The following is a 10,767-nucleotide window of genomic DNA, read 5'->3' on the forward strand; positions in this document are numbered from 1 at the left end:
TTAGGTTATGTATGCATGTGTCAATAATTTTCAAAATCCTTTTAATTAATAATTAAATGTAGTCACATATGTATTTTTGCAACAAACCAAAAATTAGACTGTTTAAGCATGTCTATTCTAAATTAACCACATTTTCTTAACAAACATGGGGCAGTTCCCATTAACAATTAACTTCCTAAAATACTCAGGGACTGACACGAAATTTACTTCACGCGATTATTTAATTCCGTCCATCTGCTCTCCTGTGACATAAATATGTACATTCATAAATTTTCTTAAATATTTTCCAAATTTTTCCTCAAATTAGGAAACGTTTTCCGCATTCTTTTAAAAAACTTGGAACACTTTACCCTTTTCTCAACGCATTTGTCCTTACAATTAGAAAATTCTGTGAGCATTGTAAACCTCTTCATATTCCTTGGAGGCAGCTGCACGTGCACATCTCGCACCGTGACGGATTCTCCATGCAGGAAATATTTGTATAAAAATGCCACCGAAACTTCAAACCATTCCTTCTTCTTTAACCTGCTATAATAATGATTTACTTTTGAAACTACAATTTTTTCCAAAACCGGAAATTGCTTGCCATACTCGACAAGCCCGCCTGACTTGGAAAACTTCACATTAAGCGCAATCACTTTGGGGGCATCTCTTTTAAACTGAAAATGGTACGGACTAATCGAAATTTCTAACCATATCAATTTCGGCAAAACGTCTGGCAGCCTGATTGTCGTGTTACAAAAACTTATAATATTTCGGCGAGACGACATTCACCCCGAAAATTTTCAATTTTTCCAATGTTCCCGCAAACGTGGCCAAAATTACGTAGTGGTCGATCGACCGGTTAAAAATATCGATTTGAAATTCTACCCGGGTCAGAAAAACGGATGGCGTTGGGATCGAAATTGGTCTCTGTCTAATTGACCGATCCAATCTGACTGAGATTTCCGAAATGGATAAATTTCTGGAGAGGAAATATTCCACTATATCCAGCGGAAGTGAGGCACACCGTAAAATTTGTACATTTGGGAATAATGCCACGATTCCGAGGATAGTTTCCTGGCTTACGGTACGCATCACGTTAAACGACGTTTCACCAGAATAAAGCTTTGGTGGAAGGTAAATCCCGAGTTTGGTAATGTTCGGAAATTTAACAAGGGTTGGGAGCATGCCGGAAGGTTGGAACATTTCGTGGGTAAATTTTTGTGGGGTGAATCGAACACAGGTTAAGGAGGGGCAAGTTGAGAATAAGGCGATAATTTGGGCGAGAATGGGATCCACTCCGTGGGGGAAGTAGTCCAGGAGGAGGTCGGTGATGCGGGCGGTCGCGGCGGGGGATGAAATGAATCGTTGGAGAAGGTTGGTTACCTCGGGGGACATGTGTTGGATGGCGAAGTTATAGAGGAGGACACGTTTGTGGGGACGGGCGTGGGTCGGTCGGTCCAGATAGTTGGACATGTTGGACGGGGTGAGTTCGACGAGGGAGCGGGAAGCGAGGTGTTCTCGAGCGGCTTCTTCCCACCCGCGGGAAACGAAGGTGACGCTGGAAAGGAGATGGCGTGTTGGGACGTAGGACATTATTATGGTGAGGATCTGGAAATTATATGATAGAAAATTTGTACAAGTCCGTAGAAATCAATGAAAAAATGGATGGAAAATGTTAATTTATTTACATGTAAGTTAATTAGTACATTTAATTTTCTTTAGGAAATGTAGTTTACTTTGAATATAAATATATAGCTCCATTTTCATTACGAAAATGTTAACTTTGCATACCAAACGTTCAAGTTTTGCAATGAAAATTTTGAATTTGAATATCTAGCGATTTTTATTAAATTCAACATGATTAAACGAGAAGAAGTAAATAGATGGTTGGATTAATTTAATTGAAAATCTAACCTCTGGTAAAATAACGGCGAGATGAGGTGGTTGGGAAATGCAACCTTTCCGTCGACCTTTCCCTGGTTCCAAATCCATTTCAGAATAATTCTTGATCGATCTATGGTTTAGTAGGATTCGAAATAAGTAATTACTGGACAAAGCCAAAGTGAAAATAATACGATGCGAACAAATTATTACCGTTAGTATTTGAAGCTACACAGGTTTAGAGGCACATATGTATGTATGCACACATGTAGAATCGCTACCCTTGCTAGACAAAGTTAAAGTGAGAAATGAACGGTGCCAAGTCTGTGATAGTATTTAAAAAGCCAATGTTATATAACTTTAACTTGGGACTTTAATAAGCATGCAGCTTTCAGAGAAATCAAGCATTTAAAAATAAAACCCTTGTATGTAAATATTTATGCATGTATGTAAAGGGTTAAAACTCTGTAGAAGGTTTAACTCGGGGTACATACAAATTTATGTATTTGAACGTGTTATGTATTTCAGATGAGATGCCTTTTAACAGGGCAAGGACTAAAGGAAGTCAACCTATGTATGCATTTATGTCCCTATGGACATAACTGGGTGCATTTTCTACGCACTTTTATTACAGCGAGGAAGAGGAAGGATAGGATTTATGAAAATGTGACCCTTCGTTCAAGGGAAGGATTCTTGGGATAGATGAGAAAGTTTCACAAGTCATTTAACAGTTATTCGGTAAACCTATTTAACTTGTGGGGTATACATATTTATTTACATACATAGATATATTTAAATTCTTCTTATGTATATTTCGTAGGAAGATTGAAGAAAAGCTGCAACCTTCTGTAGAAAAGGTTTAAAAGCGTTTATGTATGCATGAACATGTAAATATTTACATTTTACAGATGTAGACAATCACATTTAATATTTTTGTAACAAACCATAAACGTACATACTTATTTACATACCTATGTACTTACAGTCAATCCAAGAAGTATTGGCAACCCCCAGACAAGCTTAACAAAATTGGCTATAACTTTCGCATGCATTATCAAAGTAGCATGAAACTTTGCACGCATTTGTCAAATCGAATGTAGTCTTTGATTACAATCATGTTTCCGACAAAAATTAAATAACCAGCACGTTATCCTGACTTTGATACGAACGAGTCAGGTACGAACCTCCAAAAAGTATTGGCAACCTGTGTCTTAATTATTTGAGCGAAATTTTTATCATGACAAACCTCTGCGTATGGTCAAGGTAAGTTAATTAGATGACAGTATATAGCTTTGTCTGCTTCGAAAGTCCAGATTGGTATTGTCTGGAGCCAAAATGTCGACACTAAACGGGCTATTTTTGGCGGAGCGAGAAATAATCTTACCTCTTTCGCAAACAAGCTTGCATATCAAAAACTCAGACAGAAAACATGCTTCGTGATATTTACTATTCGAAAAATCGCCAAAGAACATGAAGCAATCATTTTATTTCCTGCTTTCCTATGATCCGGCTAAAAAAAGCCACCTAATCCCAAAATAAACGGATTAATCAAGCTAATTATCACACGACATCGAACGATTTCAGCTCCCAAAACCATGTTGAATTCGAGTATCAACTCTGGGGTCCACATATCATGCAATATGGTGATCAATCAAAAATCATGCCATGGGGTTTCAGGGTCCAGTATCCCGACAGACGTAAGGGTCCCCGAAGCGCACCAACTCAATTAATTGGAATTGGCTAAATACCACCCTAAATAGACTCGCAATGAATGAAAAAGGGTCTGCCGGTCCGACATAGGCAAATTTTACTTATTCGGAGCTAATTAAATGGTTCAAGTCTGGCGGATGCAATGAAAGGCTCAGAAAAACGAGTATGTGCATATGGCAGTTAAAGACAGAGGAGGATTGATTGTGGTTTAAGGTTAAATGACCAGGTCGTGGTGTAGTTACCTTGTCATTATCGGTGAAATCATGACCAGGGAGGTCTAGGTAATCATTCGATACGATAATTTGAAAACAGTTGACAAAAACCTGACCTAGGAAGGAATTTCATATTCCAAAAATGCATTGGCCCCAAGCATGCATCCAAATTAACGATGCACATTTTTCGAAAAGGATCGAAAGAGATCGAAAAGGTTAAGCTTCTTTCGTTAGCTGCACAGTCTCCTGATGTGATTCTGATTGTCCGGGATGAGAAAAGAGGGACTGGTGGGAAATCACTCTTCGAAAAACGAGCTTGTCAAAAGTTCGAAAGAAGATTAGGGAGACATATCAAAAAGCGTTATAAAGAAATTTGTCGAGTCAATTCCAAGGCGTATTTCTGTTCTTCTTGCATCGAGGGGAGGTGCTGCGCGATACTGGAAGCAGTTTATCGAAACAAAAATTGCTGTATCTTTTATAATGATTTTTAAAGTTAAGGGTTGCCAATACTTTTTGTGGGTTAATTTTGCAAATTTTCCAACAAATTATATAAAAACCGTGCCAATCTAATTTTAATCAACAAAGGATTGTTATCATCGAGTACCATATTAGATTTGTCAAATATGTGCAAAATTTCATGCTATTTTGATAATGCATTCAAAAGTTATGGCCAAGTATATTCAGCTTGCGTCGGGGTTGCCAATACTTGTTGGATTGACTGTATGTATCAAGATTAGGTGAGAACCCCAAATAGTATGCATGTTTCTGGAAAATGGAACTTGAAATTGTTCAAATCGCATGCTGTATCTTAGGACTAGTATTCGTAATTTCGTATATTTGCATATAGTATTGAAATACCCCATTTGGAATTACGTATGTATTGCCTAGTTACAGACAGACAATATCTGTAGATAATGCCTGACTCCTTAAATACATATTTATGTATGTATGCCTCATAGCCAGACTACATAATCTTAAAAGTCAAAACTTGTGCATAAATTAGAATTTTATCCCTGCAACAAGAATTATCCCTTCTTTGAGGGCTTATTTATGTATCAGATCAGTATTTACTAAACCATCCTTCGTAATATGTATGTATTGTATTTGTTCGGAAAATTCAACGCAAGTGTCACGCTTTGTTAGATTGTATTTTTAATTAATCCCCGTTGCGTAAATGGTTTCGCCCGATTTGACGTCAAGATGATAAACAAAGAGTGTCGAAAAAAACAAAATTCAGTTTTTACTAGCATACACAGTTAGTCTATTTGCATGCGTAGGTATGTAAATACATACCTACTCTCCTCCCACGCAGGTTTGAACTTTTACAGAAATTGAGAAATCTGAGAAACTACGGCACTGTGAGTCTCAAATTCCCTCAAATAATGCTGGCAGGGAACTTTGAGACTGGCAGTGCTGTAGTTTCTCAGAAATCCCATTTTCTGTAAAAGTTCAATCTTGCGTGGAATACATATGCCTCTTTTAAGTAAGAGAAACGAATAGCGTTGAATTGGACACAGTAAACTTGTAGGAATGAGTATATTTCTTATTGTATATTTATTTCTTTCTGACCTTTCCTTAACTATATAATTACTGAATACAATTAAATATTATGTAAGTACTTTCGCACTATAATTGCAATATCGGAGTCGTCACGTTGTCTGCTTGTCGGCATTTGTTTCTTCCTCCACGATATCGCCCACGTCGATGACCATACTTCCTGGTGCGACGCTCTTCTTCCTGTCGAGGTTCTGACCCTTCGTTTCCTTTATTAGGAAGGAAACCAGTGACCCGGCGCAGCTCACGACCGCCAAAATTATGAATGGAACGGCGGGGTAATCTGAGAACAAACAAATGTGACTTTAATTATGTATATTTGTAAAGCTAATTATCGCCACAGTAGTTAATTCGTTTAAATGTTTCCAAGTGTAAAGTTTTTCGACAGATTTACTGTTCAGTTAATATTAATAGTCTCGCCAAATTCTGACAGGTTTGCTGGCGGATTATTTTATATTAAGTATTTCCCAAAAAACAAATAACCTCTCATAAAATTTGTCACAAATTTGTCAAGTTTTCAAAATTACCTGTTAATTTGGACTATTAATATTTGCATTTGCAATTAATATTTGCCAAACAGTACAAAATATATTATTTTACAAATCTCTGATAATTTAATAGTCACGGTTCTACATCTTGCGCAAATTTTCAAAACTACTTTATGCATGTGTCGAAAGTGTGTGAAAATTGCGTAATTTATGTACGAGATTTTGCATTTTGTATATGAAATTATTTACCTGTTCCCAGCGACGCCATTAACGGCGCTAATATTCCTCCCAGCGTTATCGAAATTCCGGAAAGTCCGAAACTCATAGCTCTCAAGTTAGTCGGGAAGGATTCGCCCGTCAATAACTTGCTTGTCGACCGCGTCGCCGACATTCCGAACAGCGAGAGGAGACACATGATTAGCACGATGTCGCCCAAATGCTCCATCGTGTAGAAACACACGGCCACCACGACCATGAAAATTGCGCCGAACGTCATCGACGAAAAGAGCGACATTCGACGCCCCAAACTGAAAATCATAACAAAAAACCGATAAAATTTCTGAAACTTAGAATAACGGAGTTTAAAATTAAGCTTGGAGAAATCTTAACCTTACATGAAAATTCAAACCTTAAATTTCTATAGATTCCTAGATTTCTTCCTAAAAATACTCTTTTAGAAATCCGACATAGCCAGGCAAGTATTGATTTCTAGGTATTACATTTGTGAATAGGTACTTTGTATACTAAAATTATACCGGACCGTAAAAATTTGATACTGACGTGGTAAAACTTTAATACCGAGCTATGTATATATGTGAATTGTACTACACGGTATTTACTTATCATTACATGAATACCACTTGGTATTATTTTAATACTGAATTTCTAAATGAAAGTGTCGGAAACAATAATTTGTTTATACACGAGCTAAAACATTTCAAATTTCCCCCTTACCTATCATTCGTCAATAATGTGACACGTTGCCCCAACGCATTCGCCAACCCGCTGAGGAACACGTTGAAGTAAATGTCCCCCTCAATGTTTCGAATATTGAATGAAATTCCATAGTACGTGAGCGACCATGAAAACCAAATCGCCATGACGAAGAGCGACGTCGTCCTGTGTTTCGGGTCCGTAATGAAGGTCAAATACCCGGGCTGCTTCTCCTTCGAGTCTGGGGCGGGGACGTGATTCGTCTTCTTAGCGATCGCGTGGAGAACTGAAATGTCGAGGGGCTTTTTCCCATTGCAGCGCGCCACGAATGTCAATACTTTGTGAGTCTCTTCTATTTTGTTCTGTTGAAGTAACCAGCGCGGGCTTTCAGGGAGGAAGCTGGAAATTTAAAAAATAATTAGGGGTTCATAGTTTTGGCGGGTAATTTGAATTTCGGGGTGAATTGATTTAATTATGAGGGACAAGTTTCCTAATCCGTCTAGAAGAGTTTAGGGTAAGCTAAGGCTGTCAGGGGCAATGTGAAATTAAGCGCGACATTCAACGCTATAACGCAAACGAAATCCATGGGCTGATTAAGGAATAGTATAGTTAAGCTCGTGGGGCTATGTGAAATTAAGCGCGCAAAGTTTAAATGGTAACACACACGCGGCACTACCCAACATTATACAGATTGATAGACGGATTTAAAAAATGTTTATGAATTTTTAACAATAATTTGTATTCCCGCCTTACGGATAGATTATGAAGATGAGCGCGTACGGCGCTGTCGTCACCCAGTACAGGGTCCTCCACGGCGTCACATATTTCGCGATAACGGCCAAAATCATTAGTCCTTCGCCCAAGGGACCAATGCAGTTGGCTAGAGATCTGAATTTCGGCGGCATAAATTCCATCACACCCGCGCCCGTGACATTGATAAAGCCTGAAAAGAAGCTTAATTAGTCAAAGTTTTAAATTTCCCGCCTTATGTATAAGTTTGAAATAAATTACTCTGAATTCCCGCCCCACAGACGAATCTGCACAGCGCGTAGACATAAGCGTTTGGCGCCACGGCGCTCGAAGCGGTACCGAGGGCAAGGAGTAGGACGGAAAGGAGGAAACCAATCTTGCGCCCGTACCAATCCGCGATCTGAGAGCCGATTATACTCCCAAAGATAAGCCCCAACATTTGGATACTCGTGATAAAATCGGTTATCCATCGCTGGTCGCAGATCAGGTTCCACTGAGGAAAAGAGATACATATATATGTAAATTCACGATATTAATCAGTACGGTACACAAATATAATAATGCAAACAAAATTATTCAAGGTTTCGAACATCAACTTTAACAAGTTATGTAAAAAATGTGATTTTTTTTTACAAAAGTTTTAAGAAACTTGAAATTTTTAAAGTAAAAAAATGTGCTCAAGTTTGAGTTGAGTTAATCAATACTCAATTAAAAAAGTTAATGGAATGCGGACATGTTTAAAATATTTACATTTCCAATTTTTTAAAATTTAGTCGGCCTGCATATGTTTTGATCTCGGATAAATTAAAACCACTGGCATTAATTAAAAATTTGAATAAATTGAATATTGCATAATTGCAAATTTTGCATAAATGTTCTACTCTACATAACAACTCTTGCACAAATGTGCAAACTTGCATAACGCAATGTGTAGCACATACTTACCTCTGCCACGATTGAGTCATCCGTGGTCGCCTTAATGGTCCCATTGCATCCACAAATTTCCTTCGAATTCATCGTTCGATTGTCGCATAGCCAATCGACCGGAGTTCGGGCTAAAAAATAATACGTATTTCACATTTCTCAATAAAAACTTTCAAAATTTAAAGTCCAACTTACCAACAAAAATTGGTATAAATATCGCAAAAGCTGTGACAGCTTCTAGCGTCAGGTACAAAATTATAACGAGAACTTGAAACCATCCAAATCCACCTGAAATTTAAATCCATACTCATTAAACTTCCAAAAAAAATTGGTATGCATAAATTCATATCCAAATATCTGCTAAAAATGTGCATGAACAATCTATTCCAATCATTTAATGTACAATCTATGCAAATATTTTAAACAAAAATTCATGCAAATATTTAAATGAAAAATAATAATACACGCTAACATCAAACATCGCAAAAAATGCATGCAAAAATTTGCTAAAGATTTCCATGAAAAACGTATTAATACATTTAAAAGAACAATGTGTTTCAATAATTTCATGAATCTCAATCCATTTAAGCAAATATTCTTAGGGAGCGTCCATAAATCACGTGATCGATTTTTGGGCAATTTTGACCCCCTCCCCCCCCCCTTGGTGACCGGTGGTGATAATTTCATTACCCCCTCCCCCCACCGGTCACGTGACAGGAGATGATCGTCAAATTAAATCATGTCGTCCGGAATATCAATATTATTCCAGTGTTTTTTAAAATCATTAATCAAACTAGAGCTACACACATGTGTAAATAACTATTTAATACGCCAGTCAAACATAAGAATTTTAAGTCGAAGGAAGTTTCTAACTATGCAAAATGAAAATCAAATTTATATAACGTGCGTGTGGTATGCCATGAGAGTTTATACATAACTCTCATGACATTTATTGGCATATACAAAAGTTAAAAAAAACTTTACTCATATCACGTGACATCTGACCATCTACCCCCCCCCCCCCTCGGTGATAATTGGTGACAAATTTCAGACCCCCTCCCCCCCTCTAATCGATCACGTGATTTATGGACGCTCCCTTAAGAAAAATTCATGCAAATGTTTCCACAAAAAAATTGCACTGGTCAAAATATTTACATACCTAAAACTTTAATAATTTCCTCGAAACTTTTCGGCGCCGCGGCTCTATCAGAGTCCAACTTTTTCCTGATTTCCGCCCCATTTGCGCCCGTAATATTATTAATATAATATTTATTATTATCCTTCCTTTCTGGCGAATCCATGTCCATTTAAATAATTAAATTATTTAACACTTTTTAACCCCAAAAATTGCAAAATTGGAAAATTGCGAAATCAATTCCACCCAAATCCAGAAAAGTTTTAATTTTAGCTCAATTCAATTTGATGCTATTCCTACCTCGGTGCCGTTCTCGGTAAAAATGCACCTGTTTCCCTTCATTGTGGACATTTTAACAGAAATCATCAATAAATTATTTCGCACATCTGGCCAAACTGATGATCAAATAGATCTGAATCAAAATAGAATAACTTTATCGCGAAAATAAAATCAATCTGGACTGACGTCACTTATTGTCCGAGTGACAAAAGTGCGGTGGAAATGCCAACGTTAAATATTCCACTGTATTTTTGCACAAAAGTAAATTACTCAACTAAGCGAAATTTGCATATTTTATTTTTATGCAGATATCTTGTTGACAGAGTTCGACCCGGTGGGGTCTGCGTTTCCATTGTGGGTGTCCGATTAATGCGAAAAGTTAAGCAATTCCGTCCAGGTGGTGGAAGAAATGAGGTATTTTTAATCATAAATCTGTGCAAAAAGTTAGAAATTTTGCTCTATGGAAGTGCGATTTGCATCCGTGGGAAATTCCACGTAGAAATAGATGTGTCACTTTTGAAAGTAATGATTTTGCACAAATGAGAGGATGTGAGGTAAATGTTAAGCTATAAATGGATAATTTTGTGACTAATGGTAACCATTCTTGTGCAAAAAATTCGCGATATTACACCATTTTTCTACTTTTTTCCAGATACCTAGATAAATTGTGTTGGGGACAATTGCGTAATTTTTTATTCTTGGTGACCGAGTACAATTAATCTGGATTAATGTCATCAATTAATTATTATTGTAATTTTCAAATGTATACATAAGTATTGCAAAAAAAATATTCGCAAAGTTGTATAATTTCAGAGATTGTAACGATTATTGATCAACTATGTTAATTTTTATACTACGTTAAGAGATTATTAAATCGTATTTTTTTCACTCATTCATAGAAAATATGCTCCCATAA

The 10,767-nt window shown here is 37.0% G+C and overlaps 2 protein-coding genes and 1 long non-coding RNA gene across 5 annotated transcripts; 1 reads left to right on the forward strand and 2 right to left on the reverse strand.

Annotated features, from left to right (window-relative positions):
- Positions 1-2,254, reverse strand: LOC118433136. Of its 3 annotated transcripts, none has more exons than XR_004833205.1 (4): positions 2,080-2,254; positions 1,900-1,999; positions 351-1,593; positions 1-242 (listed from the first exon to the last, which is right to left on the reverse strand). XR_004833205.1 is itself a non-coding variant. In XM_035844788.1 (4 exons), the coding sequence occupies exons 2-3, from the start codon at positions 1,975-1,977 to the stop codon at positions 736-738; spliced, it is 936 nt and encodes a 311-aa protein (XP_035700681.1). In that variant the 5' UTR covers positions 1,978-1,999; positions 2,080-2,254; the 3' UTR covers positions 1-528; positions 694-735. The 3 variants fall into 3 exon arrangements, 2 of the variants coding, with proteins under 2 accessions (XP_035700681.1, XP_035700680.1); XM_035844788.1 differs by having other exon boundaries at positions 1-528; positions 694-1,593; XM_035844787.1 differs by having other exon boundaries at positions 1-1,593.
- Positions 2,255-5,323: 3,069 nt separating this feature from the next.
- On the reverse strand, positions 5,324-9,905 carry LOC110861605 (solute carrier family 22 member 13). The gene is made up of 8 exons (XM_022110735.2): positions 9,597-9,905; positions 8,633-8,725; positions 8,459-8,568; positions 7,775-8,006; positions 7,517-7,706; positions 6,785-7,162; positions 6,080-6,357; positions 5,324-5,625 (listed from the first exon to the last, which is right to left on the reverse strand). The coding sequence occupies exons 1-8, from the start codon at positions 9,742-9,744 to the stop codon at positions 5,438-5,440; spliced, it is 1,617 nt and encodes a 538-aa protein (XP_021966427.1). The 5' UTR covers positions 9,745-9,905; the 3' UTR covers positions 5,324-5,437.
- A 215-nt stretch (positions 9,906-10,120) lies between these two features.
- Positions 10,121-10,767, forward strand: LOC118433167. The gene is made up of 2 exons (XR_004833217.1): positions 10,121-10,405; positions 10,504-10,767. It is a non-coding gene; the product is annotated as an uncharacterized LOC118433167 (long non-coding RNA).

This window comes from Folsomia candida, unplaced genomic scaffold (genome assembly GCF_002217175.1).
Source record: "Folsomia candida strain VU population unplaced genomic scaffold, ASM221717v1 Fcan01_Sc043, whole genome shotgun sequence".
Classification (NCBI taxonomy): domain Eukaryota; kingdom Metazoa; phylum Arthropoda; class Collembola; order Entomobryomorpha; family Isotomidae; genus Folsomia; species Folsomia candida.

Coding starts and splice junctions, on each gene's coding strand:
- LOC118433136 (XM_035844788.1), bottom strand. CDS start 1,977: ATGGATTTGGAACCAGGGAAAGGTCGACGGAAAGGTTGCATTTCCCAA. Junction 1,594..1,899: donor TCGCCGTTATTTTACCAGAG/GTTAGATTTTCA, acceptor TATAATTTCCAG/ATCCTCACCATAATAATGTC.
- LOC110861605 (XM_022110735.2), bottom strand. CDS start 9,744: ATGGACATGGATTCGCCAGAAAGGAAGGATAATAATAAATATTATATT. Junction 8,007..8,458: donor ATGACTCAATCGTGGCAGAG/GTAAGTATGTGC, acceptor TCTTTTCCTCAG/TGGAACCTGATCTGCGACCA. Junction 7,163..7,516: donor CTCATCTTCATAATCTATCC/GTAAGGCGGGAA, acceptor TTAAATTTCCAG/CTTCCTCCCTGAAAGCCCGC.